This window comes from Cotesia typhae, unplaced genomic scaffold (assembly GCF_013202065.1).
Source record: "Cotesia typhae breed Kobodo isofemale line unplaced genomic scaffold, CoteBio_Ctyphae contig_50, whole genome shotgun sequence".
Taxonomy (NCBI): domain Eukaryota; kingdom Metazoa; phylum Arthropoda; class Insecta; order Hymenoptera; family Braconidae; genus Cotesia; species Cotesia typhae.
Window position 1 is genome coordinate 1,245,669 of NW_027423758.1, and position 27,769 is coordinate 1,273,437.

At 32.4% G+C, this 27,769-nt stretch overlaps 9 protein-coding genes across 23 annotated transcripts in view; 2 read left to right on the forward strand and 7 right to left on the reverse strand.

The window, feature by feature from the left end:
- LOC141531961 (telomerase-binding protein EST1A) overlaps positions 1-4,141 on the reverse strand; it is a 54,796-nt gene extending 50,655 nt beyond the window's left edge. For 7 of the 9 annotated variants that reach the window (XM_074250080.1, XM_074250079.1, XM_074250081.1 and 4 more), the window contains exons 1-7: positions 4,092-4,141; positions 3,315-3,714; positions 993-3,143; positions 856-934; positions 658-768; positions 536-547; positions 140-364 (exon numbers count right to left, since the gene is read on the reverse strand). In XM_074250080.1, the coding sequence (XP_074106181.1) occupies positions 140-364; positions 536-547; positions 658-768; positions 856-934; positions 993-3,143; positions 3,315-3,714; positions 4,092-4,140 (3,027 nt within the window). In that variant the 5' untranslated portion in view covers position 4,141. Of the gene's footprint in view, positions 1-139; positions 365-535; positions 548-657; positions 769-855; positions 935-992; positions 3,144-3,314; positions 3,715-3,968; positions 4,021-4,091 lie in introns of those variants that run through there. The other 2 variants (XM_074250078.1, XM_074250077.1) reach the window with 2 other exon arrangements.
- Positions 4,142-4,479: 338 nt separating this feature from the next.
- Positions 4,480-6,780, reverse strand: LOC141531698 (TD and POZ domain-containing protein 3-like). Its single transcript, XM_074249634.1, has 3 exons — positions 6,627-6,780; positions 6,497-6,554; positions 4,480-5,989 (listed from the first exon to the last, which is right to left on the reverse strand). The coding sequence occupies exon 3, from the start codon at positions 5,966-5,968 to the stop codon at positions 4,991-4,993; it is 978 nt and encodes a 325-aa protein (XP_074105735.1). The 5' UTR covers positions 5,969-5,989; positions 6,497-6,554; positions 6,627-6,780; the 3' UTR covers positions 4,480-4,990.
- A 549-nt stretch (positions 6,781-7,329) lies between these two features.
- LOC141531794 (uncharacterized) lies at positions 7,330-9,279 on the reverse strand. Of its 2 annotated transcripts, none has more exons than XM_074249805.1 (4): positions 9,086-9,279; positions 8,888-9,008; positions 8,412-8,657; positions 7,330-8,171 (listed from the first exon to the last, which is right to left on the reverse strand). In XM_074249805.1, exons 1-4 carry the CDS (start codon positions 9,146-9,148, stop codon positions 7,489-7,491), a joined length of 1,113 nt encoding a protein of 370 aa, XP_074105906.1. In that variant the 5' UTR covers positions 9,149-9,279; the 3' UTR covers positions 7,330-7,488. The 2 variants fall into 2 exon arrangements, with proteins under 2 accessions (XP_074105906.1, XP_074105905.1); XM_074249804.1 differs by having other exon boundaries at positions 8,412-8,660; positions 9,086-9,278.
- A 211-nt stretch (positions 9,280-9,490) lies between these two features.
- Sbds (SBDS ribosome maturation factor) lies at positions 9,491-10,950 on the forward strand. Of its 2 annotated transcripts, none has more exons than XM_074249806.1 (3): positions 9,491-9,605; positions 9,680-9,841; positions 10,218-10,950. In XM_074249806.1, exons 2-3 carry the CDS (start codon positions 9,711-9,713, stop codon positions 10,843-10,845), a joined length of 759 nt encoding a protein of 252 aa, XP_074105907.1. In that variant the 5' UTR covers positions 9,491-9,605; positions 9,680-9,710; the 3' UTR covers positions 10,846-10,950. The 2 variants fall into 2 exon arrangements, with proteins under 2 accessions (XP_074105907.1, XP_074105908.1); XM_074249807.1 differs by having other exon boundaries at positions 9,535-9,605; positions 9,677-9,841.
- Positions 10,882-12,113, reverse strand: LOC141531797 (corrinoid adenosyltransferase MMAB). Its single transcript, XM_074249808.1, has 3 exons — positions 11,901-12,113; positions 11,469-11,817; positions 10,882-11,365 (listed from the first exon to the last, which is right to left on the reverse strand). Exons 1-3 carry the CDS (start codon positions 11,975-11,977, stop codon positions 11,141-11,143), a joined length of 651 nt encoding a protein of 216 aa, XP_074105909.1. The 5' UTR covers positions 11,978-12,113; the 3' UTR covers positions 10,882-11,140.
- A 14-nt stretch (positions 12,114-12,127) lies between these two features.
- Positions 12,128-14,586, reverse strand: LOC141531793 (uncharacterized). Its single transcript, XM_074249803.1, has 5 exons — positions 14,497-14,586; positions 14,239-14,421; positions 12,841-14,002; positions 12,572-12,680; positions 12,128-12,379 (listed from the first exon to the last, which is right to left on the reverse strand). The coding sequence occupies exons 2-5, from the start codon at positions 14,330-14,332 to the stop codon at positions 12,224-12,226; spliced, it is 1,521 nt and encodes a 506-aa protein (XP_074105904.1). The 5' UTR covers positions 14,333-14,421; positions 14,497-14,586; the 3' UTR covers positions 12,128-12,223.
- Positions 14,587-14,676: 90 nt separating this feature from the next.
- Positions 14,677-24,770, reverse strand: Cdk12 (Cyclin-dependent kinase 12). 4 transcript variants are annotated; one of them, XM_074249523.1, is made up of 9 exons: positions 22,526-23,169; positions 21,926-21,969; positions 18,566-21,377; positions 18,047-18,251; positions 17,673-17,941; positions 17,359-17,466; positions 15,687-15,927; positions 15,482-15,599; positions 14,677-15,106 (listed from the first exon to the last, which is right to left on the reverse strand). In XM_074249523.1, the coding sequence occupies exons 3-9, from the start codon at positions 21,367-21,369 to the stop codon at positions 14,874-14,876; spliced, it is 3,978 nt and encodes a 1,325-aa protein (XP_074105624.1). In that variant the 5' UTR covers positions 21,370-21,377; positions 21,926-21,969; positions 22,526-23,169; the 3' UTR covers positions 14,677-14,873. The 4 variants fall into 4 exon arrangements, with proteins under 4 accessions (XP_074105624.1, XP_074105622.1, XP_074105621.1 ...); XM_074249521.1 differs by lacking the exons at positions 14,677-15,106; positions 15,482-15,599; positions 15,687-15,927 and adding exons at positions 16,149-16,547; positions 24,512-24,558; positions 24,631-24,770 and having other exon boundaries at positions 18,566-21,374; positions 22,526-23,006; XM_074249520.1 differs by lacking the exons at positions 14,677-15,106; positions 15,482-15,599; positions 15,687-15,927 and adding exons at positions 16,149-16,547; positions 24,512-24,558; positions 24,631-24,770 and having other exon boundaries at positions 22,526-23,006.
- On the forward strand, positions 22,094-25,469 carry LOC141531620 (uncharacterized). 2 transcript variants are annotated; one of them, XM_074249525.1, is made up of 7 exons: positions 22,094-22,517; positions 23,701-24,195; positions 24,349-24,535; positions 24,617-24,763; positions 24,818-24,988; positions 25,064-25,252; positions 25,331-25,469. In XM_074249525.1, exons 2-7 carry the CDS (start codon positions 23,838-23,840, stop codon positions 25,398-25,400), a joined length of 1,122 nt encoding a protein of 373 aa, XP_074105626.1. In that variant the 5' UTR covers positions 22,094-22,517; positions 23,701-23,837; the 3' UTR covers positions 25,401-25,469. The 2 variants fall into 2 exon arrangements, with proteins under 2 accessions (XP_074105626.1, XP_074105627.1); XM_074249526.1 differs by having other exon boundaries at positions 24,415-24,535.
- On the reverse strand, positions 25,453-27,700 carry LOC141531619 (uncharacterized). The gene is made up of 5 exons (XM_074249524.1): positions 27,573-27,700; positions 27,203-27,413; positions 26,732-27,064; positions 26,206-26,430; positions 25,453-26,116 (listed from the first exon to the last, which is right to left on the reverse strand). Exons 2-5 carry the CDS (start codon positions 27,386-27,388, stop codon positions 25,673-25,675), a joined length of 1,188 nt encoding a protein of 395 aa, XP_074105625.1. The 5' UTR covers positions 27,389-27,413; positions 27,573-27,700; the 3' UTR covers positions 25,453-25,672.
- Between the last annotated feature and the right edge of the window lie 69 nt (positions 27,701-27,769).

The window sequence follows — 27,769 nt, forward strand, 5'->3', positions numbered from 1 at the left end:
TTATTGATATTAAAATATATATTTTTACGTTTTAAAATTTAAAATGACCTTGAAAAATTTTTTCAATTTTAAATTCAGTCTAAAAATATAAAATTCATATTGGCCTGGGCCAATAAAATGCGATAAAACAATAAATTACCTCAACACTACTAAGCTGAGCCAAATCTTCTAAATCGCTATGAGGTAATTTATTTTCACAGGCAGTGGCCGCAGATGTTGTACGCCTCATCCTCCTTCCGCCAGGATGCACCCAAGTTTCGCGTCTTAATCCACCGGCGATATTATTAGCACCCTCTTTTTCCTTCATCCTGGCACGTTCCTTCCACTCACGTTCTTCCTTGCGTTTCCGCTCCGTTGACTCGTACTGCGAATAAAAAATAAACAACATAAACATCCAAGAATATATATCATTAAGAATGGTAATTATAATTTAATAGACTAAAATCTAAATTTATAATAAAGCTTCCAGCGATCTAAACTAAATATATTTTTCATAGCTGAATTTAATTCACGGCAATTTATTTGAATTACTTACGTAATGTAGGTACTGACGGCAGTAACAGAAAATTGAAATATTATTTTTAGCGATAAAATTTCATTCATTTTATTTTTTTTTATTTTTTATTTGTTGTTAGTATTTATTTAATTGATAGTTACCTTCTTTCTATTTTCATCGAACAGCGCTATTAAACTCTCACGTGCTGAATGAAACGGGTTTGATGCCATCAATGAACGCATGTAGAAATAAACAGCGTCTAATTTACGTCTCTGGAAATAAAAATTTTTTTATTGTTAATTTTAATCTTATTTTTTATTTAAATTTTTAAATCCAAAAAAATTTTTTTAAATACTCACAGCATAATAAGCCAAAAGCGCTAATTGATTATATGGCCGACCATTTTTGGGATTAATCTGCTGAGCTTTGAGATACCACCTAAAAAAAATCATAATTACCCTCAACTCTAAAAAAATCAACAACCCACTGAACTTACTGTCTAGATTTTCCATAATTAGTAGTCTCATTTGCTTGTTCCTTGTACCTAGCCAGGTCTCCAAGAAACAGAAAAATCTTCTGAGCACTAATGAGCGCCAAGCCGACAAACCCAAGACCTTTAGGTGGCGAGGATGAAGACAAAAACACCTCCAACTTGAACCTATAAATATTCTCCAGTACACTCAGCAAATTCTCAAAGTAAACCGTTCCATCATCAATAATCTTGAGCATAATCTTCTTGCAAACGTCTCTCCTCTCGCCAGCCTCCCTGGGCATGATCTTTCTGAGCATCTCAATGATATTATAAAACAATATCTTCCAGAAATGTTGCTCAACATTTTCCGCTTGACAAAATTTAATATCAGTCTCCAGCAAAGTCTGCAAACTCTGCTGCAAAGACTGTCTTAGGAACGCAACTCGGTCCCAGTTAGCAGTCAAGCCTCCGGTGGTAAGTAACCAATCGAGTTCTCTGTCCACCGCTTCAATTCCCCTCAACAGAACCGCGTTCTTTAAATTATCCGGACAGGAATCGTACCAAATAGGTCTGGAGTTGTTCATCTGTTCCGCCATGTACTGCGGCGCAACGCCATCTAGCTGCAAGCTCTGCTGGAACTGCGATGGCGCTCTGACCTTAGATGGCGCCACTTCAGGAACCAACGACGCTCTGGTTCCAGGAGAGGGAACTACGATAGGTTTGTTCGGGTTGTTCGGGTCAAATAGTGTCTTGCAGTTGAACCTGTCTTTGTACGGCGGCGACTGAGGCGCCTCGGGAGTCGGAAGAACAAGAACTCCCGGTTGCTGGACATTGTTCCTTAGTTCTACAAACAGTTCCGCGTTCTTGCCGTCTTCTGACTCGCACATAGACACCCGCTTTCCGGTTCTCCAGTTCTCCTCGTTCCGGTAAGCTTCTCTGCTGGACTCACGGCTCCTCCGGCGCTCGAACCTATGATTATTAAAATTATTGCTGTTCTCACGGTTGTACTGATTGTTCTTTCTCTCGCGGCTGTTCTGCCGGTTCCTTTGTTCCTGTTCCAGGAACTGAAGTTCCTCGGACTCGGTGCGCTTTCGCTCGCGCCTCTTCTTCCTGGAACGGTTCCGCTTGGCTTGGTTCCCGGAACCTTCGCTGATGCTCACCACCGAGGAACTGCGACTGAGCCGTTCGTTCTCCAGCTTTTCAGACAGTTCCACTTCCTCACTCCAGTCCAAGATGTCCGCTGGCGCTTCAGGGCTCTTAGCCTGGTAATTACGCTCAGTCTCGTTGGCATTGTTCCGATACGGCTGGTTCCTGGAGTAAGTTGCTGGAGAAACTGGAGGAGGCATCAGAATATTGTCAGCTCGGCTCAGACTTTCCATGCTGGTGTACATGGTGCTATTGCTGCCTCGCCGGTCGTAGGAACGAGTTATCTCTTGGCTGGGGGTGTGAGATCTGGTACTTGGAGCGGAATACTGGTCTGGAGTTCCAGGTCGGTGAGAAGGAAGGTCAAGTTCTTCTGGTCTGAATCTTCCTCGTCCGCGACTTCGCGTTGGTAGAGTGTTCCACTGGTTGTGGTTCGAGTATCCAGGGTTCTGATTCCCGGAACCGGGGTTCAAGTTCCCGGAACCAGAGTTCAGGTTCCCGGAACCGGAATTTTGATGAGATCCAAAATTAGGAACTGGCGGCATGTTGATCATCTGCGGAGGCATTGGATGAGAGTAATAATTATTATAATTACCAGAATCCCAGGGCTCGTCATTGTGATTTATTGGAGGCTCGATTCCGTTTTCCTCAAAGTATTTACGCTGCAGTCTAGGAGGCAAGGACTCGATTTTTATAGCGTTCATCTTGGGGTTCCTACGACCCGTTGGAGGCTTCCGAGGGTACTTGTCCAGCTCGCTCCGAGTGTCTCGGCGGTATGTGTAGTCGTCCTCGGGTCTTCGGCGCTGGTCCCGAGGCCGGTTGAAGTTTTTGTTCACTGGAGACTCGGGTCGCCAGCTCTCTTTGTCGGTATCACGGGGCTTGCGAGCTGGAAAACGCTTCAAGTCTTTGTCACGGGGGGATTTTTCTGAGATACTTTGTCTTGTTCGGTTTCTGGAGTCAGTTCGGTGACTCAGATTTGACTGGGTTTCCCAATCACGTTTGTCCTCCTTTTCACGATCCCACATCTGTGGTCTGGAAAAATTAATTTATTTTTTTTATCCATATATTTATATATTTATATATTAGCAATATTAGCAAAGTTGATAACTGAATATTTTTTTGCCATAATTTATAAATTAAAAAAAAAAAAAAAATCTAAAATATCTGCTAAATTAATAAAAAAAATTCTAAATATAAAATTACCTATTATCCTGTTCAGAAATGGATTCATAAATTTTTTTCGGTACATACAACTGCTGCTCCGGTTTTTTATTTTTGCGTCTATCAGCATCCATGTGACTGTTATTAGATTTGTCATGATGGTGGTCGTTGACAGGCCGGCGATTAACATGTACGTCATTGAATTTATCAGCCGACATATTTACCGAGTTGTTAAAATGCTCCAAAGGATTGTTCAAATTAATATTATTGAAAGGCCTTTTAAGACGATCTTGAACCGAGGACTTATGAAGACTTGCGTCATAATCAAAGTCATCCTGGCGGTCAGATTTTTTAAGCGGACCGCTGCCTGGAGTGTAAATTTGTTGAGGACCGCGGTTCAAGCCTCTGCGTCCTCCCATTAATTTATTTTTCTCAAAATTATCTGGAACAGTGTCAAAAATTAATAAAACAGTTAACATAAATAAATTAACACTTGCTAATAATTAATTATTAATTATTGAGAAAAAAAATTATATAATACGTTAATTATAATGAAATAAATTGTGATGAAACACCAGAGTCAGATAATGAAATTGATGACGTTTAAATAAATAAACAAACATTGTTTTTGCAGTGTTTAAATAAATTGCATTGTTTAAGGTTATCTCCGACCCAACAAATAAATTTATTTATTACCAAACTCAGGCATTTGCCGTCCTATAAACTTTGACAGCTTTGTCACCACAGCACAATTAAATTATTTATTTAACGAGTAATTTTTACACAAAATAACACTTTAATTAATTATTTTAAATGTACCTTGAGAATTATCAATCCACTTTCTGCGTCCTTTGTCGTGGGTAGCCATGTTTAATAATTCCCACCATTTTTAATTTCTCATAGTTTTTTAAACCGCAAGGGCGCGCTTCGGTTTTAAAATTCTGCGCATGCGCTCTTTAGATTTTTAAACTCTAAATTAAATCATTTAAATTAAAATCGATGAAATTAAATGCTCTAAATTAAAATAGATCAAATAAAATAAGTGTAAAGTTAACTAAAAATCGAATTATCGCAAAAATATGGTACCCGATTCCTTATTGGCTAAAAAATCAAGACGGGCGAAGCGCGCAATTTAAATTCCTAATAAAAATTAAGTTAGCTGACATTTAAAATTTTGGTATTCAAGTGACTGCTAATTTTAAGGTAATTATTTTTTTTTAAATATATCTTTATTGATACAAAATATTAGTTTACAATATTTATAAAAATTAGCAATAATAAATTATTATTATTTTAGATACATTGACAATTTTTAAGATTATTAGATACAATTTTTTTCGATTATTTCCATTGGTTTTTTGTTTAAGTAAAAAAAAATATATAGTTACAATTACATAAAATTATTTTTTAATAATGATGATTTTTGATGGAATAATTTAGAGAGAATTTTAATTAGAGTTTTCGTTTTTTAGTTTAGGTAAATATGCCAGTTCCAATTTTTTTTTTTTTTATTGTTCAATATTTTGATTTTTTTAGAAAAATTACTGAAATTTTTGAGATATTTAATTAAAAAATAAATTACTTAGGACTGCAAATCAAAAATATCATTAATGAAAATTAATTTGTCAGATATTTGATCATTTTAAGAATGTTCTTAATTACACCAGCATATTTACCAAATCAAAAACAAAAATCAAAATAAATTAAGCCGAAGCTCCTCAGTCAACAGTGAGTTTCATCCGTTTAGACTCATGAGAGCACATAAAATCATACATAAGCTCAACCTTCTTAAAAAACAAGATTTTAAAATTAGGAAGTTCAACAATCTTGTCCTTGTTATTGGCCATAAAAGTAAGCGCGTCTTCGCGGAGCCTGATAGCGTTGAAGTCATCAGCAGCATCAACAATTCTGAGGATATTATCAACAGTCATGAGCCTGAGGAGGGTGGTCTCGCAAAGACATTTGAGCTTGTTGACCTGGTAGATATTGGCGACCTCGAGCATCTGAAGAGCATTGTTGACATTATCGACAGCCTTGGACCTACCGGTGTAGAAGAAGGTCAGCATGTCTGCCAGGGACTCTGCCTTGATGTTGTTGATCTCGATGATCCTGTTCTTGACCTCCCGGGTGTCGGCAGTGAGCATCTTCGCGAAGACCGGGCTGTGAGCCGCGAGGATGATTTTGTGAGCCGGGAGGTCGTGGCCCTCGATGGTGAGGATTACGTCGCTGAACAGCTGGGACTTGTGGAACTTCCTGAGGTCTTCGAAGAAGTTCGTGTCGTCCATCCGGGTCAGCCGTTCGTCGTCGATGAACCCGTTCCAGAGGATCTTGCACATTATGTTCACCGTGTAGACGTACGAGTAGTGCCCGTTTATGTACACCTCCTCGTAGGTCACCGGCTTCTTCATGAAGTCGTTGATCACGCACAGGTTCTTCCATTTGTTCACCTTTATCTCTCGCTTCCAAGGTCCGTCCTTGCTTGTGATCTCCACTGTTGCGTCAGCTAGTTCCAGGTTGCCTTTCATTACTCGCACGTCGATGTATCCTGTGTTGTTTACTCTCAGCCCGAGGTTAAAGGCCACGTCGTTCACTCCGTCCATGAAGAACTGGTCCGAATAGATCCACTTCATCGGCTGGAAAATATCTTTTGCTTCCCACTCGAACCGAACTGTCGTTGGTCGCTTTATCACAGACATTTTTTGATCCAGGTTGATTTTCTGAAAAAATTTTTTAATACAAAAATTAAAAAAATTTTAATGCAAAAAAAAAATTAATTTTTTTGAGCTAATTTATTTAAAAATTGCTATTTATTAAAAAAAAATTTACTACTAATTAATAATAATAAAGTTAGCAGACATTTTTAATTTTCTGATTATTTTTTATTAACTAAATTAGAACCAAAAAAATTTTTTTTTAATTTCACTTATAGTTTTCCAATTTTTTTACAAATGAAATTTTTTTTTTTTATTTTTCTTTAATGATTTCTTCAATAAAATAATTTCTAAAAATTTTTAAATGTCGGCTAACTTAATTTTCATGATTAATTATTAATAAAACTAAAATCAGCTGACAATTGAAAATTTTTTTGGAGTTTATTTAATAAATAAATTAAATTGGAGTATAATTTTAAATGTAAAAATTTATAAGAAAAAAATTTTTTAAATATCTAAATTATTTTCAGTAATTAAAACACTTCAATAATAATTAAGAAAAAATAATCTTACTTGAATTACAATTTGCAGCTTTAATTTATATTTATAAATTTTCAAAAGATGCTCAGCCCTACAAAAAAAAATGCCGGTTAAAAAAAATAAACAATTATAAAATAAGAAAATAATAAAAGGTAGACATTACCTGACGGTTTACAATGAATATAAACCGTGAAGGGTATATAAATAATCAGTAATTACAATTTTTGATAAATAACACTGTAAACGAATGTGTATAACCTCAAAGAGTTGAATTTATTTAAAGAGTTTATAAGAACAGAATATATTTCAGTTTTATTTTTGTATAAACTTGGTAGCTTTGAGTTTGAGACGACTCGAGCGCCATCATTGTCTAAAGGTGGCGCTGAGTGTAGTTTTTAGAGTTTTAAATTTAGAAACGGTCAGAATTTGTACGCCATTTTGGACACAGTGAAACGGAGTTTTTTTTATAATTGATAAATTTTATAATTTATAATTTTTTTTTTGCCATAATTTATTTGTTAACAAAATTCTAAAAATTATAAAATATCTACTAAATTAATTTTCATAATTTTTTAATTAATGTGATAATAAAAAAACAATTTTAAAATTTACAGTAATCAGCTGATTGAACCATTTTTTTATTTTGAGGTAAGTTTATCAATTAATTATTATTAATTAAAGTAGAGTATTATTTTGACATAATTAGTTTGTAATTTATTCTAAAAATTATAAAAAATTAGCAAGATTAATTTTTATAAAATTTATGTTTAGGGTTGAGCATAAATTAATTTTTGAAATTATCATAAATAATTTTTTGAATTTATTTATTTAAATAAAAAAAAAATGAGCAGGTTTATACAAAAAAATTTTTTTTACTTCAATTAAAATTATTTTTATTAACTTGAAAATTATTTTATAATACTGACAGGTAAATCTTACGAAATAAATAAAAAAAAAAATTATTTAATGATAAAAAAAATTTTTTTTTGTCAAAAAAAAAAAATAATTTTTAAAAAAAATTATTTTTATAGTTTTGAATCAGGATGATAAAGTCTCATATGATTTACCATATTCCCCCTATGAACAAATTTCGAGGGACAAACATTACAAGCAAACCGAAGCTTGTGAGTGACCATGTGTTTATCTCGTTCATTCTCGTCCTCAAATTTAACCGAACAAACATCACAAGCATAGGGTTGATCTTCAGCGTGGACCAATAAGTGTTTCTTTAAAGCACTGGTCTGTTTAAAAATGGCCTTGCAAGTAAGACACTTGTAAACACGAGGTTTCGGAAGGTCTACTTTAGGGACGTGAAGATTTTGCATGTGTTGCCGCACGTACTTGACTTCTAGAAAGCGTTTGGAGCATATTTTGCAGCGATAAGGTTTCGGGACTCTCATGTGAATTTTAATGTGCCTCTTGATGTTGCTTTTCTCGCTGAATTGCTTTGAGCAAATGTCACATCGGAAGGGTTTCTCCCCGCTGTGGATCCTCATATGCCCGTTTAGGTTCCCTCGGTGGGTAAATTTTGCCTGGCACAAGGTGCAAGCGTAGGGACGCTCTCCAGTGTGTTGCATCATGTGCCGGTCCATGTGAGACTTGTACCGACATCTTAGAGGACACAGGTTGCAACAAAAACTTTTTAGTAGGCCGTTTTGGATTATTGTATAATTGTTACGGTCACTTGTGTCTGTCTCGTCTTTAAATTCTAGAAAATAAAATTATTTTTTTTATGAAATTAATTAAATAATTGCTAAAATTTTTCAATAATTAATTAAAAAAATTTTTTTTTACTCCAATAAATTTACAAATTTTTTTTTACTCCAATAAATTTAAAAATTTATTAAAAAAATTTTTTTAAGTTATTCTTGACTTTAAAAAAAAAATTCTTAAAGATATCAGGACTTTATTTTATTTTTTAATATTATTTTAAACTTATTAGACATACTTGTCCGTAAATCTCTTTTAATATCCTCGACGTTGACAAATAAAAAACCTTGCTGAGAAGTATTTCCAGATGATTCTTGATCCTCAGTGTTTTCTTCATATTTGAAGCTAGTTTCAGTAACTGATAAAGGATCATCATCGTCTAGAATTTTTGTCCGAGAATAATTCTCTGCAGGTGTTCTTTTATAAGTTTCCTCATCGATTGGGAATAAAATTTCAGTCTTTACAATTGGAGCATCTCCAATCTCTTCTTTAATAAAAAAAAAAAAACTCTGGTTAATAAATTAAATATAAATTTACATCTTCTAAATTTTCTAGACTTAAAAACTAAAAAAAAAAAAAACTGTTAGTTAGGTCACGTTTTTAATTTTAAAAAATTTTTAAATGTCGGCTAACTTAATTTTCATTAGAAATTGAAAGAAAAATTTTTTTATGATTAAACTATAAAATAATAATAAAAAAAATTTTTTTTTGTACCTGTCAAATCAGAAGTAAATTCATCATCTAAATTTTCATTTTTTTCTATTTTAATTTCCTCAAAATCAATGAAATTGTCATAATTAAATTCTCGGTGATTCTCTTTTTTCACTTTAAAATCCTTAAAATAATTTAATAATAATTAATATACTCTAATTAATAAAATACAAATATTTGTTGTTAAAAACATAACCTTACTTCATCAACATTCTCTTCAATTTTAACGATCAGCTGATCTGATAAACAATTATTGACATTCATTTTATTCTACTAATATTTTTGTTCTTAAAACAATGTTAATAATTTAATTTTTAATAAAATTAAAAAATTAATTGTTAATCATAACAGCGGAATGTTTTTCTAACTTTTTCTTTTTTTATTTCAATATTGGCAATGTGAAGTAAAAAATGGTACCAATATTACAGTCAGCGCAAAATTAAGCGCGCAAAATTTAAAACTTTTTTTAAAATTAATTAATTAATTAATAATAATTATTATTATTATTTATAATAATAAAAATTTCCATTTTTAAAGTGTGCAAATTATTATCACCGATAAAAAAAAATTTGAATAAAATTCAAATTCCCGCGGTAAATTCTTCAGAGGGCGTCACGGAGAAATTTTAATGCGCAAAACAAAAACGTGCTGATTGTGTTTTTATTATTATTGTGAATTGTGTTGTAAAAAAAATTATTTATTTGTTTAGAAACAAAATAAGGTAAGGTCAATTGTTTTAATTACTTGTTTTATTTTTTTTTATGACTGTCTCATTATAATTTTTTTTGTCAGCAGTTTTTATTAAAAAAGAAATAATAGAGTCATCATGTCAAAAATATTCACACCGACCAACCAGATCAGGTTGACGAACATCGCTGTTGTCAGGATCAAGAAAACCGGAAAGAGATTTGAGATTGCTTGTTACAGGAACAAAGTTGTTTCTTGGAGGAATAATTTGTAAGTTATTTTTTTTTTTTTAATTATTTTTTTTTGGTTATGTGACAGGTTTGAAAAATAAATTTAATTTAATATTTTTGATGTTTATTAAAATTTAAATAAATAAATTATATCAAAAAAAAATTATTTAAAATGTAATTTTTTAAGAATAATTTTCTAGATCTAGTTTTAAAAAAAAAAAATTTTTTTTTTTTTAAAAAAAAAGTGTCTGCTAATTTTAGTATCATAAATATTAATTATAATTTATTTTGTCAATTTAAAATGGATTTTAATTTTTTTAATATCAATCTTAAATAAATATTAATTTTATTTTATTTTAAGGCTAATTAATATTCTGTAATATTTTTTTTTAATTAATAATAAAATTTAATCCCAGAGAAAAAGACATCGATGAAGTCCTGCAGACTCACACAGTATTCTCAAACGTCTCTAAAGGTCAAGTAGCAAAAAAAGAAGACCTGATCAAAGCCTTCGGCAACGACAACCAAACAGAAATCTGCAAAGAGATCCTAGCTAAGGGCGAGCTCCAGGTCTCGGACAAGGAGCGTCACTCTGCCTTGGACTCGTCCTTCAAAGACATCGCGACAATAATCACCGAGAAGTGCGTGAACCCAGACACGAAGCGTCCGTACCCGGTCTCGATGATCGAGAAGGCGCTGAAGGACATCCACTTTTCAGTAAACCCGAATCACAACTCGAAGCAGCAGGCTCTAGATGTTATTCCCAAGCTGAAGATCGTCCTGCCGCTAGAGCGGGCCAGGATGCGAGTTAGGATCGTTGTTACTAACAAAAACGCCAAGAAACTGAGGGAGAAGATGGAGACGCTGATCAGCGAGGTCGAGAACGAGACCTGGGAGGACGGAGCGCTGAATTTAATTTGTCTGATAGACCCTGGGCAGTATCGCGAGATCGAGAAGATGGTCAAGTCCGAGGCCAAGGGTGCTGGCACTGTTGATCTTCTAGATCTTAAGGAAGTCACGGAGGGAGACAAAAAATTGGATTAAAAAATATATAATAATAAAATAAAATAAAAATCTAAATTGTAAGAATTAATAACTGATAAATCTGTATTCGAGTTAAATAAAAAATTTTCTACACCTACACTTTAACTTTCAGAATACCTTAAATTATTTACATCAATTAATAAATACAACTATTTAGAAATTAATCGGTAAATTAACTTAATTAAATTATTCAACCGGTGAAGTTTTCTTGTCTTAGTTAATAACTCTAGTCTTTTGTCTCGAGGATCATAGATGTAGAAAACCCAAGTGATGATAAATTAGTCTAGGGAATAAATTATTTATTTTGGACCTCTGCGGGCGGGATGTAGATGCTCTCGGTACGCTGGTCGCACTTTGCAGCGATTCGCGAGACTGTGAATAGGAACTCCGAGAGACGTTGAAGGTAGTTTTGGGCCTCCTTGTCCAAGAAGCCGTTGTAGACTAGCGGGGTTATACTTCTTTCTGCTCGCTTGCAGATTGTTCGAGCTACGTGGAGAGATGCTGACGCTTTTCCACCTCCCTATAATTTTTAAATTAAATATTTTTTATTACTAAAATTAAAAAAAAAATTGCATTAAAAATTTTTTAAAATTCTTGTAATTAAAATAAAAACTAAAACTTACCGGTATAATATAATCTTCTGGAGGAGGTAACTGATTAGCATACTCAGTGATCCACTCTTCAAGATCCTGGGTGTGTTTGCTCTTAAAAGAATTAATCTTACTAGACTTCTGTATCCTTGTGATCGCGTTATTAATATCAAACAAAATCATCTGGACGCGCTTGAGTTTATCAACATAAGGATGCTGAACAGAAGTCTCACAGGCGAACTCACGTGCGAGCCCAATGTACGAGGACAGTTCATCAGTTGCGCCTATCGCGTTGAAAATTACATCATCATTTGTCAGCTTGTCACTTTTTTTCTCCGACGAGCTTGACACAAACGCTTTCTGCAGAATTTTATTGTCAACTCTAAAAACATTTAATATTTAACAAAAATTAATTTTTTAATAACAAAAAATTTAATTTATTTTCAGGTTATGCACAGGACTTACCGCTGTCGCACCAGTGGGCTCAAGTGCACGTTGTACACGAGTAAGTACCTCCTCCACGAGTGTTTTATTAACTCCATTATTTTTTATCACTGTTAGTATTAATTATTTATTTTATTTTTCCGCACTTTTCTTTTTAAAAAACAAAAATTAAACCCTCACATTTATGCGTCGCCTTTTTAAGAAACTTTCTGAGTCAAGTCTGCTTTACCGACTCGCAAATTGCAGAATTTTTTGGTAATATTTAACAATTATATTTATTTTTTCAATAATTATATATAAAAATAATTCTCATTTTTTTTTTTTTACAAGTATTTATAATTTATTTAATTTTCTTGGCTCGAATCAACTGTGTCAGGGAACACTGGATCCCAAAAACCGGGAGGAGTGAAGTATCGGTGGGTAAATTTCGATCTGTGGCGGGAGCAGTGATTCTTGCGCTGTTCTTTTTCTTTTTCTGTCAGTCCTAAATTATTGTAATACTGAAACAATAATTTTATTGATTATTTAAATGTCTAATATTTTTTTCATGACATTAAACTTAGCTTGATAATTTTTTTATTTTATTTAACAAATTTATTTTTTAAAAAATGTTGAATTTTTTTAAAAATATTTAATATTTTTAATAACTTTAATAAAAAAAATTTTTATTAAAAACTTTAATAAAAAATTACCTTTTCACAGTCAGAACAATCCCAACCGCGTAATTTAGCGCGTTCAGCTTTATTCCTAATAACTTCACCTATAAAAGGTTTTTCTGGACTTTTTTTCTTTTCAGGTATCCTAAAAAAATAACATTAAAATTAGCTAAAAATTAATTAAAAAAAAAATTGGATTTTTAATTTATTAAAATTTCTACTTGTCAATTTTTTTTCAATAATTTGTTTGTTAAAAAAATTATTAAACATCTGCTAAATAAATTTCCATAAAAAAAATTACAAACCTGTCAAAACTATTAACAGGATTTTTCTTCTTCAAAGGAGAAGTCGGCCATTTATCAGAAGAAGTATCAGTGTCCCAGTCACTGATATTAACCACCTCCAGTTCCTTGAGTTCCTCATTAGTAAGCTTGCTGTTATTAATATCAGATGGCCCAGCAATAGCCTCGAACTTTCTTTTGACGCCATTGGAATCGTCAATTTTATTCCTAAGCTTACTATCAGCCTCTTTATTCTTCATAGTTTCTCCAGTTTCGCAGTAAGTCTCATCAGGCATAAGATCAACCATCGAGTCCAGTTCCTGAGACTCGAAGCTGACATTGTTGTCCAGAGAAAAAAAGTCCGACTCGTTAGCCTCCGTGGCGTTCAGTTCTTGAGTTATGCAAGTCGCAATTTCACTCTGGGAAAGTTTCCTGCCTGGAGGAGGAGACTTTTCGCTTTTGCTCTTGCTTTTGTCAGTCTTGGGGGTCAATTTGTTGTTAAAGGGGTTGAAGTTCTTTCCTTTAAGCAAGCTTTCAGGCACCGCGTCTTGTGAAAAAGGAATTTCAAAGACTGTGGTATCAAAATCGAGGTCATCTGGATTGATTAATGATTTGCTAGAATTATTATTATTATTATTATTATTATTATTATTATTATTATTATTATTATTAGACTTGGAGGAGGATTCTTCAGGATTGGTCAGCAGAATCTTCCTCTTAGGCTGCGACAAGACTAATTTACTCTGTCGAGAAACTTTCCCAGAAGGCGTGAAAGTTATTTCAGCATCAGCCTTGCTGATCCCTAATTGTCCCACCCTGGACTGCGATTTCTGGCTCACAGTGCGATTTATCGTCAACTCAGGCACTCGGTTTTCCTTGACATTCTTCTTGGGGCTCTTTGGCTTCTTCCCAGGGCTCTTGGGAATTTTTACCGGGCTTTTTACCTTGAAGCAAGTCGTTTTCTTCTTGTCGAAGGTTTTGAATTTTATTTTAGAGCGACTTTTCAGTTGAGTGTTCTCTACTATTCCTGGAGAGTCTGACTCGATGGTGAAGTCACTGACAAATGACCTTTCTGGGAGGTTTGGAGGATTTTTTTTACAAGTACATCTTTCTTCGGTTAGTTTTTCTACTTTTTGTTTCAGTTCCTCGTAAATTTCTAGGACTGTTATATAATTGTCTTTAAAACCTGAAAATTTAAATGAAGAAGTTAGCAGACACTATTAGAAAATTTTTTTTATCAATAAAATTATCACAAAAAAATTATAAAAAAAAATTACACGTGTAAAAAATTTTAAAAACTACACGTGCAATTTTTTAAAAAATTTTTTTATTGCTAATTCAATTAAAAAAAATATATATAAATTTTTTTTAATTTTAAAACAATTTATAATTTTTTTAATAAATTAAAAAAAAAAAACTAACCTTTAAAAATATTATTAACAACTTTCAAAGCATTTTCTAAATCTTCACCAGCTTTAATAGCTTCTTGTTTATTTAAGTAATTAATATCACTCATTTTTTTAAATTATTTTAATTTTTAATAACAATAAATTCAAAGTTCCATATGCACTGATAAAAATTTCACTCACAAAATAATTCCATGTGCTGGAAAAAGAAAAAAATTAATTAATTAAATCAGTAATAAAAATTAAAATAAATAATTTTAATTTAAATATTTACTTGCGCTCTTATTTTACTACACAAATATTTGTAAATAAAAATAAATAAAATGAACGACATAAACTAAACAAAGCGCCATCATGTTTGTTTTGGTAATTCTATACTCTGTGCCAACATGACAGTTAAAAAAAAATGTTGCCAACAACCTTAAAAAAAAAAAAAAAAAACAAATATCAAAAATTTAATTCAATAATTTATTGTTATAAATAGACTTAGCTACATAAAAATATCCGAGTATTTATATATTTACAATTAAAATATTTATTATTAATAATTAATTGATATTTATATATATTACATATTACAATTAAATGTCTTTTTTACAGAAACAAGTACCGTAAAAATTTAATTTTGTTTATTTAATTTAATATTTAATATTAAGAACCGAATGCTGACTGAGTCGACGAAGAAGGCGGCGGAAAAACTTGGCTAGATTTATTTGTATTACCCTGGGGCGACTTGCAACTGTCAAGACCGTAGCGGGACATTAGAGCTGAGAGCGCGGTTTTGATTCCCGCGGTTGCAATTTGTGACCATCTTCCTAAACTGACTGCGTCGTCTCCTGCGTATACTGCGTGTGCATCAAAATTATTTTTTTGAGCATTTATTTCTAGTTAATTATAAATTCAATGTTAATAAAGGAAATTTTATTTATTTTTTTTTTTTTTTTCAGGATGGCGATCAATAGCAAGGATTTATTAATTGGTGAGTTTTTAAAAATTTTCTTTTACTAAATTATTTTCAAAAAAAATTTTTAAAACAATAATTTAATGAATTATTATTACTATTATTAAAATTCTTTGATAAAAAATTACAAAATAGTAATAATAAAGCAAAATTTCAATTTTTTATGGTTCACATTATCATAAAATTTTTAATAAAAAATTATTATTATTATTAAATTTAAATATTAATTTAAACAAAAATATTTCAATCAATCGCCATCCATATTAATAAAACACTAAAACAAAATTTCAAAAATTACCTGTCGGAGGATTTAAAAGCGGCAAATGCGCTTCCAATTGCCCAGTAGGTCTAGCATTAGCAGCTTGCCGAATTTCACTGTGTAATTCCGTGACCAGCTGTACAGCTTTAGGATCGCTCTAAATAAAAAAGCCAAAAATAGAATAAAAAAAAATATTCCCTCCTCCAAAATTTAAAAATATTCCAAAAAAAAAAAAAAAACTCACCTCATTATTAACCCTTAGAGACATTAAATCATCAACTCTAATCGGTTTCCCCTGTCCCAGCGCGCCCGCGAGAGAATTAAGCTTCTTCGCCAAGGTTTCTTCACTAATCTCCGAGTTAAAATTGTCCTTATTGGACCTGGGGCCCTTGGGGCTGTAGCAGTAGCTCGGAGAGGCCCCGAAGGAGTTCTCGAAGCCTTCGGGCAAATTTTGGACATGGTATCCTTCTTTAAGTCTTTTTAATCTGCAACAGGATTAAAAAAAAAAAATTACTAAAATTTTTTCCAATTAAATTAAAATTAAAATTTTATTATTTAATTTTTTACAATTTTTTACACCGTTAAAAAAAAAATTACCTATTTACACAACTAAAATTTCCGTCCGAATAAATCATGATTATTTTTAATTATTTTTAATAAGTAAATGATTAACTTTTAATCGTCCACAATTAAAATAACGCACATGTAATTAATTAATGATTTTATTGACACAATAATTACATTATAAAAAACAATTTATTTACTTTCAATTTTTAAATCAGCTGCGTATTAACATATTTATTTATTTATAACTATTTACATTATCTTTAAACAATATTTCCTCATCCCTTTTTTATTTTATCGACTTGGAAAATTGGAGGGGAGTAAGGTGTCAAGTCAATAATTAATATTACTGATTAATTAATATCATAAATTAATTTAATTTTTGTGAGACGAAAAAAAGTTTATCACGTACTTAAAAATAATCACACGGTATAATTTATATTAGATGGTGTGGGTTTATGGGCTAGTCGATACGCCGGAGGATTGATCTCCTTCAAATGATTTTTTGGATATTCCAAGTCCCTCCTCGCATCAATTTAAGCTAGATAAAAAACAAAAATAAAAATATAAAATAAAATTAAATAAATAAATAAAATTATAAATTAATAATAATATTTTTAGGGTTTCATTTTAATGTTTTATAAATATATAATTATTTACATTTTTTTTTTAATCTTAAATTAATTACAGTTTATTTTAATATACATTTTTAGGTCTTAACAATTTTTATTTTTTATTTTCAATTTTTAATGTATTTTTGAGTGATTGAAAAAATTTTTGGTATCAAAAATTAAAATTTTAATTTATTTTTTTCGGAATATTTATAATTAATTTTAATTAATAATTAATCTTATCATTTTTAAATTTAAGATTAAATATGATTTTTATGATTAAATTACTAAAAATTAGTACTTGTACCCTATTTACCCCAATAGAGGTTAAGAAAATATAGAAAAAATTTTTTTAAATCTTTAAATTTATATAAAATGTTATTCCAAATGACATTAGAAATTAATAACATTTTATATAAAATTACAAAACAATTTTTCTACTCAAGAAAAATTTTAAATTATATTTCTAACATTTTTTTCTTAAAAATTAACTTAGATTAAAATTTATAAATTATAATAAAAGGTTCCATACCTTTTGACTCGAAGAAAACACAACTATTTTCTATTATCACTAAATTCACATTAAAAAAGGATTACATAAATATTTTTGGGAGTAATTTTTGATACCAAAAATTCTTTATTAAATTTTATTAAATCACCCCAATATACATATATTATAAAATAAATTTTAATCAACAGTAGCCATTTATAAATAAATAAATGGCGGATACGATAACTTACCCCGAACCCGCGTTAGCGTTCTCAAGTTGCTCTCGAACCTTCCGACGTTGTCTTTTGCTCCATAACTCGTGACAGTCTTGGAAAGTAGGCAGGTCGGGAGGAGGCATACTAATTTATAAAAAAAAAAATTATTTAATAATTGTCCAAAATTGCACCGAAAAAAAAAAAAAAAATTATTTTAATTAATTAATGAAAATAATATTAAAAAATTTTTATTTTAATTATCTAAATAATTAATAAATAAAAATTTAACTAAAAAATTTTTTTTTTAATTTAATTAATTAATAAAAATAATAAAAAAATTTTTTTTTTACCGTTCGGGTTCAATATTTCTCAACCAAGCACTTTTAAGTGCGTCGGCAGCAGTGATGCGTTTTTCTGGATCAAGTTCCAGCATTTTGTCTAGTAAATCCAAAGCTGCTGGAGGCAAGAACGTGAAATCTTCTCTCAAACGTCTCCGGTAGGTCTTTTTTGCTTTTAGAGTGTGCCAAAGTGGCAGTTTTATCACAGACGGCCACACAGCCGGTGTTGGCGTTCCACAGACTCGGGCTATCAAGTCTAGTTGCATCATTTCCATGTTTGCCTTTAATTATAATTATTTATTAATTAATTTAAAGAACATTATTAATATTAATATTAAAATAATTAACAATTAATAATTTTAATTAATTATAAATTTTTTTATTACCTGAAACAATGGCTTTTTCCAAAACAATTCTCCGAGGATACACCCACAACTCCAGACGTCAATCGCAGGACCGTAACGCTCTTCTCCGAGTAGCAGCTCGGGAGGCCGGTACCACAGAGTTATTACTTTGTTTGTGTAAGGTCGCTGGCGGTCCTCTGCGTTGTAAAGCCGCGCTAGACCAAAGTCTGCGAGTTTTACTTCTCCTCTAAAAAATTATTTTAATTTATTATTATTATTTTTCATATTTATTATCAATTTAAAAATTTTTAAAGATTCAATAATTACAATTTAATTTTTTTTAGGGTTGATATTGATTGAAAAAAATTACAGGATATTGATCAAACAAATTTTAGTTGAAAATTTTTTTAATTATTTTTAAATCAAAGATAATTAAAAATTTTTTTAATAAATTTTTATTAAAAAATTATAAAAATTTATTAATATTAAATTTCTTGATCTAAAAAATGATTAATAATTTTTTAATAAATTAAATATTAATATTAATAAAAAAAAACATACCTATTATTCATAAGAATATTAGAACACTTGATATCCCGATGCAAAAAATTTTTGGCATGACAATAATTCAACCCATCGAGTAGCTGCTTCATAATACTAGCATTGTTCATTTCATTAAAGTCAACCAACTTAGATTCAAGCAGTCCCATAAGATCATGATCCATGTACTCAAACACCAAATAAAAGGACCCTTTGTCCTTCTTAAAGTCCTTGGCATCCTGTTTATCAGTAACAATTTCCCTGAGGTTGACAATATTTTTATGATTAAGCTGCCTGAGAATTTTAATCTCCCTAACAGCAGTGATAGGAAACCCTTCTTTCTCATTCTCGAGCCTGACCTTCTTCAGAGCAACGAAGACATTGGCCCTGGTGTCCCTAGCCTTGTAGACCTGTCCATAAGTTCCTTCCCCAATTTGGTTCATGACCTCAAAGACATCCACACACCTCTCGCCCCAGTCTTTACCGCCGGAGGCCGACATAGGCGCGTGGCAGTTCCTGTAGTTCCTCTTTTTCAAAATCTTCGGGCGCTTGAGCTTAGGCTTAGGTGCTAACCGTTCCAGCTTGTTCCTTGGAGGAGTAGCATTAGGGTCCTCTTCTCCACTGTAGTCTTCTCCCTGAGCCACTGGAGGCATTGGTAATTCCGTGATTCCCTTTTTAGTATTCTTAGCCATCGCTCCAGTTCCTCCGGTTGCACCTTTCCTCTGAGGACTCGGCGACCTGCTAGGCGGTGAGTCGATGCTCTCCAGGTCGTTCTGATTAATTCCAGGAGGTAGCGGCAGCTTGGAGAGCTTCCCAGTCTTAAACTGAACAAACGGAGCCTTTGGAGGATCTATAGATTTAATTGGAACAAGATTGTTCGGAGTGTTGAATTTAGAAATCGCGTTCATCGGCGACGCGACTGTCGCTGGAACGGAACTTCCAGTGACAACAGGTACTGAGGCTTGAACAGGAATCAAAACTGGTGCCGGAACCGCCGGAACGGTACTTGGAACTGGAACGGTTCTAGCAACATGAACAGTCCCAGGAACCGGAACAGTACTTGGAACAGGAACGATTTCAGGAGCCTCCGTAGGAGGTGGTGGCGGTGTTTTCTGACTAACACTAGCGCCGTTTGGCGGCAAAGGCGAATTAGAACCCGGCTGTCCTGGAAGCGGAGGCGTGAGCCCCTCGGAGGTTTCAGGAACTGGAACAGGAATGTCGACAATTTCCACGGACTTTTCAACGCGGCCATTGGACTTGTCAGTGGAACAGGAACTCGAGTCTTTCTCATCAGAGCCTTCAATAATCTGAACATCGTCCTGACTGTTGACTTCCTTCTCCTTGGCAGCCTGGTATTTTTTGTAAGCAAGTTCCTTGATGTTCCTGTCCTTGACCATTTCAGCGAACAGCGTAGTTTCGTTGATCTTAGCCTGGCTCCTTAAATTTATCGCTTTGAGACTGGTGGGGCTCCTCACTCTTGTGCGGTAAGGCGAAGGGATCCTCCTGGGGCTCTTGGACCTCTTCCTGGCGGACCTGGGTAACTTTCCAGGAGGAGATCTCTTGGGCGTGCGACTTCGCCTCCTCTCTCTGGACCTAGACCGGGAGACTTTCCTCCATCTAGGACTGCGACTCCTGGAGCGGGACATCCCTGGAACTCCTCGGATCACCCTGGACTTCCTCTTGTCCTTCCTTTCTCTATCATGGTGTCTGTGCTGTCTCATCATGTCCTCGCGCTTTCTTCTTTTGCTTGCGGGAGACATGGAGGCGCGGAACTCCCGGCGCCGAGGACTAGGAGAGTGTCTGACCCGATGCATCGGGCTGGGACTGAACTCTCTTCTTCTGGGGCTGTGCTCCCTTCGGGGAGGGCTGGGGCTGTGCCTCCTCCTGGTGAGCGGGCTGTCGCTCCGAGGAACTCGATGCACCGGGCTGTTCCTGGCCTCGGGACTGTGCTTGGACATCTTCTCGGGGGAAGAGGCCCTGGGAGGCAGCAGAGGGGTGTGAGGAGACTCCGAGCGACGGAGGGTGGGAGGAGTGACATGTTGGGGCGACTCCAGCTCCATGTCACTTGGGGAACGCTGCTGAGGCGTCGCCGGAGAAATCGGACTCGTGCTGTCCTTCAAAGGCATCGGCGGTGACTCCGGCCACTTCTCGACCATCTTCGGGCTCTCTGGAACGAACTCCTGGACGATCTCGGGACTCAGACTCCTGGAGGCCCGCTTGGACTTCCGCTTCCGCTTCTTCGAGGAACTCGAGCTCGGACTGAGACTTATTTTCTTTTTCTTCTCGCGGCGATGCTTTTTTTCCTTCCGACGGTACCGACGCTCCTCGGTGTACTCCGGACTCGGAACTTGGGGCTCCTCTACAGGAGAAAAGTGTCTCTGCCGCATTGGCGGAGACGGAGACATGCTGATCGGCGACGGACGAAGATCTCCGGGTGGCTGAGGCACCACTGGCCGCTTCGGGCTACCATAGTACCGGGGCCGCAGCACCCCCAGGTCGCTGTCCGTGTAGCTGTTGCCTCTGCTCTCCTCGGATTGGATCTCTCCAGCCTCTGGCTCTGATAAATCCTCGCTGCTCACGTCAGAGTACTCCACTAGCGGTTTCACTACTGAGGAAGCTACTTTAGGGATATCTGAGTCTAAAGACTTATCTCGGGAACGCTTTTTCTTCTTCTTTCCGGAACTACGTCCGCTTTTGCCATGGCGACGGTGTCGCTTTTCTGTGTTGTCGTAATGACGGGTTATGTCGCTACCAATACTATCACGACGACGGGATTTAAGTCTGCCATTACGATCCGCGCGTTCTATGTCGCGACTGCTAGGCATGTCACCTACTGGAAATTAGTTTTGTTAATTAATTAGAAATTTTTTTGACGTTTTTTTTTTTGGCCAGAAGTTTGCATTTTTTTATGGAAAATTATTTAAAAAAAAAAAAAAAATAAAATAAAATAAAATAAAAAATAACTGATAAAATTTTTATTATCTTTAAACACATATTTAAGAAATGATCTTGTATCTTGGGAAATATTGACATTTTTTAAGATATGAGCTCATCCTGAGGTTACACTTATCGAGACCTTTCATTTGAATACCTACATCAATTTTTTATATATTTATATATTTATATTATATATATGTTTATATGAAAAATATATAAAAAATGCATGTGGGTACTGAAATGAAAGCTCCTGACGAGTGTAACATCAGGATGAGCTTAAATCTTTATAAATATCAATAATTAAGAAATTACAGTGCAATTTAATAAAAATCAATTTTAATTTTTGTTAGTAATAAATGATTGTAAATTTTTTTTTTAATTTACAATAATTTTGTATAAAAATTAATTTTAAAACTAAAAATAAAAAAAAAAACGACCACTAACCTCAACCAAAAACATCAAGGAATTGTTGAAAAAACTTTGAAAATCTAAAAACCAAAAAAAAAAAAAAAATTTTTTAAAAAAACAATACTGGCCAAAAATAAATAAATTAATAAATAATAAAATCTAGATGATATATCTACAATACACGTATACAATACTCACAGTCAATGATACACATACACGGCACAGAGAAACCGACAGTGCGGTATATTTAATAATAATAATAATAATAATAGTAGTAATAATAATATTATTAAACAAATAAAAACTGGACAATTAACAGAAAAATAAGGAGAGTGTAAGCAGGAAAAACTGGAGATAATTTGGCAGGACGTCAGCAACTGCGGAGGAGAAAAAATTTCGAGTTACTCACAGTGTGTATAATAATGAGAGCTGCTTAGAAATAATTTCTAGCCGCCATTGCTCGAGGTATGGGACACAATATAGAATATAGATATAGATATAGGAAGACGAAAGGGAGTAGCCCCACGTACACGGATTTAAGGTTCTATAAAACTAAATTTAGGAAATAAATAATAAATAAATAAATAAATAAATAAAAGCAACCTCCAGGAATAATTATTAATAAAAGGTACTCACGTGCAATATTTATCCAGTGATAACGTCCCGTGGTTTATGATAACTTGCATTGGACCAGGGCCAGGATCCAATCGTTGATGTAAACGGTTATACGTTCAGATTTTCTTCACGTCGTCCAAGTAACACGTTTTTTATAAATCCCGAATGTTACGCGGTGATGTTTTATTTAATCAGTGGTTTTATTGTTAAATGATCATGTTTTCATTAGTTTTAGAGAAAGATTGCATCATTGATCATGGATTTTTATTAGTATTTTAGTTTTTAGTCTCATGTGAATTCTGTGGCTCGTTTTGTGCTGTAAGAAGCAGCCATTAACCATTGATACGTCGTCATCATCGTTTCCGAGTTTTACCAACTGACGTGCTGCCATCTGCTGCCAGAATATTTAATTAATTTTTGTTTTTTGACGTTGGAGTATTTTTTTAAATTTTTGGTTAAGTTTTTTTTTGGTAAAAATGACTTTTGAAGTTTTTTGGTGAATCTGGAAAATTAAAATTAGTAATTATTTTTATTTTTTAGAAAATTTTAAAAATTACACGTGCAATTTTTTAAAAATATTTTTTTTGTTGTATTCAATTAAAAAAATTCTGAAAATTGCGCTAATTTTATTTTCATAAAAATTGAATAAAATTTTTTTTTTTTTGACAATTTATTTGTCACAAAAATTATTAAATATCTATGACATTAAATTTTCATAATTTTTTGACATTAAAAACAATTTAAATATTTTTTATTTTTATTAAATAATTTTAAAAAAAAATTTAATAACACCTGTCACTTTTTTTTTATGTTAAAAAAATAATTTGTCAAAACATTTATAAAAATTGTCAGCTATTTTTTTTTTCACTAAAACATTTTTTAAATTATTTTAATATTGAAAAAAAAAAAATTAATTATATTTTATTTAAAATTTTCACTACAGAAAATTCAAAGACTGTCAGTGCATACAACTTAAACAATCGATTTTCCACGCAATAAATTTATTTATAACTAGTATAAGATATGTATATACATTTCTAATTATTTATGTAATAAATAAAATAAATAAAAAATAAAATTATCTATAAAAGAATAATTTTAATAAAGTTTGTTGGTTAACCCCCGCAAAAACAAAGTATTGATATTAGTAAATATAGGTAAATAGGTAATGACCTAGTTTTTATATTTTGATGCAGGAATAGATTGAAGTAAGCCCTAGAAACGCGAGTAGTCTGCATGCAATTCAATAATTGCAATGTACTCTTAAATTAGCAGTTTAATATGAAATAAATAAAATAAAAATTAAAATAAAATAAATAGATAAAATTATACAATGGAGGAATTGATTGAAGAAATAAAAAGTAAGAAAATTCTCCATTGGAATTACCGAGGCTTCGAGGAACTGCCTTCAGTGCTAGAACACCACGGACATGAGGTCTGTGAGATTTATTTAAAGGAAAATAAATTGACATGTTTACCTCCTTGGATTTGTGATTTTAGTAATATAACAAACTTATACTTGTCCGGCAACAAGTTAGGTAAATTTCCAGAGGAATTGTCGAGGATGAATCAGTTGTTAGTTATTGATTTGTGTGATAATAATATTGAGGTACTGCCACATAGTATTCAAAATTTATCATCTTTACGTCAGTTGTTACTTGATGATAATTATCTTAATCAATTACCTGCAGGTGAGTATTTGTTCTTTTAAATTTATTATTTCTTCTTTAATTTATTTCTTTAAAATAAATTTATTTTTTAAAATTTATTTCTTCTTTAATTTTTTAAAATAAATTAATTTTTTCTTTAATTTCTTAATTAAAGAAAATAAATCAATCTTTCAGAATTATTAAAACTAGAATGCTTGGAAATTTTATCATTATCACGAAATAATTTTATCACTTTACCAGAATGGCTGGGGTCATTAAAAAAATTAGATAAATTAATAGTCGATAATAATAACTTAGAAGAGATACCAAATCGCCTGACACTAGCGTGTTCACTTACCGCAATCTCCGTTAAATCAAACAGGTATTTCATTATTTAATTTGTATCTGTTGAAAAATAAAAATAAAATATTAAAAAAAAAAAAAAATAATAAACAATTAACAGATTAAGATATTTACCTTTAAACTCATTTATATCGCCGGTTAACATAACTTTCGACTGCAATCCGAATGTCAACTATTTATCATACCCGATTTTGTGTCAACTGCTGGAGCTCGGTTGGGAAGACGGAAAAAATTGCTTGATCAATGGGTAAGCACATAATTTTTCTTTTTTATTTTTATTAATTCATTCTTAATTTTTTAGGTGCAAACTGGCGATGAGTGTGAATAAAAATATTAAATTGCTGGTTAATTTATGTGGGATCAAGACAGACATTATTGAATTACCCAGGCAACTGTTCCAGGTCTTTGGAGTTGACGTCAAGGTACCTGTGTCTTTATGGGAATTGTCTTTAAGGAATTTATACAAGAATAAGTATGCTTTATATTCTTCCTATACTATTTAAATATTAAAATTAAAATTAAAATAAAATAAATAATAAAATTTCAGAGAAGATGATTTCTTCGATAAATATCACACATTAAAGCACGATATTTTTTACAATTTACTGTCAAACGGGCCAATAAGCATCTGCTTAAATAGCCACTGCCAGGAGCCGATTTTCACCGAAGCTTGGATCGTAATTGGTAAAAGCGAGGAGTGTGTCTTTCTAGTCATCACACTATTCTGTTCTCAAAAGTAAGAACTAAAAAAAAAATAAAACAAATATAATATAGACCAATTAAAAATAAATTAAAAAAAAAAAAATTATTTCAGTTGTGCGAGCATTTTCGATTTCCAGTCCCACGGAATAGAAACTCTCTCCTGGGATTATTACAACGGTTAATAAAAACTAAAGCTGGACTTTAAGCAAACGTGATATTTTATAGAAATAAATATTTAATGATAATTAAAATTAGTTATTTATTTATAAAGATTGTCGGTGAATGTACAAATTTAAAGCAATTAATCAGCCTTCAGTGACTACTCAACACTATTAATTAATTTATTAATTAATATTAAAAAATCGGTTCAAAGAGTAGCAAGCTGGTTAATTTTATTTAAATAAAAGTCTAATTAATATTTTATTTATACTTAGACCGAAGTTATTAAAGTAAGCTACGCACACAAGTAGTCTAAAGCTTTATCACGATCAATATCGCACTTGAGCAGGGCCTTGGAAGCCTCGTCCTCGGAAAACCCAAGATCTTTTAGGGTAGACAAGTTATCGTGATACTTCTTAGCCCGCTCCTGGTCATACTCATTGAGCGCCAGAGCTTTCTCAGCGTCATCTCCGGGCAATCCCAACTCCTCCAAGCACTGGACGGCTAGTAAATATTCAACAACTTTCTTATTATCCTTACCACCGAGATCACTGATCGCCCGGGCTGCGCGCGATAAAGGAAACCCCATGTCGCTCAAGTGTTTCGCTAGCTTCCTGTCCTCGTCTGATGATAAGCTGGACAGCACGTTTGTTATTGCTGTTGATTCTGCGCTTACCAACTCTTTATTCTTTGTGTTGGACAAATCTGGGCTCTCCAGGTCTGGCCACGGTTTCCAGTTCTGTTTTTTTAATTAAAAATTAAATTAAAAAAATTTTTTTTTTTAATTTTATTAAAAAAATTTTTTTGATTTATTAAAATTAAAATTACCTCCATGTGTGAGCGCTCTAACTCGCGTTCTAATTCTTCGACAATTATAGAAATATTTCTTCGCTTGGATTCAAAGTTGTTGTTGTCATTTTTATCATCGAGTTTGTTGAGAGTGTCCGTGTCGTTGTGATGATTGTTTTCATTAAGTTTGGTCTCTAAAGTTAGTTCTTTAAGTATGTTTTCTATTCGAGCTGGTGGTACCCACTGTGATGTTGGTTGTAAAACCTAGCAATAAATAAATAAAATTTTGCTTTATTAAATAAATTTAATTTTTAAATTAAAATTAAAATTATTTTATCTATGTAAGGCTAAATAAATATAATAATATTTTTTTTGGCAATAAAAATTTTTAACAATTTTATGAATTATTATTTCCAGCAAAATTAATTGCAACTCGATTAATCACTGTTAAAATTTAATTTTCACATAAAATGACATGGTACTTAATTTAGCAGACATCTAAAAATTCTTGGAATTTTTTTAATGATTAAATATTAAAAAAAAAATTTTATAAATAAATAAACACCTGAGCGAGTTCCTCCATATCATTAATCGTCTTCAATTCCATATTATCAAAAGGACTAGACGTATCGTTGTCAAAGTCCGCGTAGTCGAGCCCATTGGACTTGACATTAAGATCAATATCCTGGAGATCGCAGGGCGGAGACAGCGGCTGGGGAGTAAGTATAGTAGTTTTTGGTGCTGGAGCAACTTTAACTGGCAGTGGAAGTACTTCTGGAGATGACGGCGAGTTACTTTTAGTCAATTCTTCTTCTTCTTGCTCGCGTTTTTTCCTTTCTTCAATCCGTTGTTCTCGCGCTTCATTATTTTCTTTCCTCGCTTTTCGCCATTCTTCCAGCTGACAGTTTTTAAATAATAAATTGTCATTTATTTTTTTTTTACAAATTAATAATAAAAAAAAATTTCTATAAATAATCTTTAATTTTTACATGCAGAATTTTTTTTTAATAATTTAATTGATGTAAAATTAAAGTACCTTATTTAGAATAGACCTTTCAACGCTAAAATCATAATTATAACGAGTGATGTCAGGAAATTTGTTGTTGTAAGCTGCTGGGAGTGTTACTTTCCTAGGAGGTTTATAAGCTTCTGCTATTTTGACATTGACACCGTCCATGTATGATGACACCGAGTCTGATGATGATATTGATGCTCGTGCCATCGTTCAGCATCAATTTACATCCAACCTGACAATTATTTACAATTTATTTAATCAATTCATTATTTTTTTTAGCTTATAAAAAAAATGATAAAAAATTTATTTGCAATATTTTGGAGTGAAGAATTATTTTTTAATGAAGAAATTTATGAGTAATAATAATTTAAAAGTTAAAAATTAGACTTACAAATAAAAATATTACAGAGGTTGATTTCACAACGTTAATTCATGCTGAAGTGTAGCCATTGTTGTTCTGTTTCAGTCGGTAAGAAATTTTTTATTAAAAACAATTGCGCAAGCGCCTGACAATTTATCAAAACACTGAAGTTAACTGAGTTTAAAAATTTTAATTAAATAATTATAAAAACAAATTTTAATTACAAA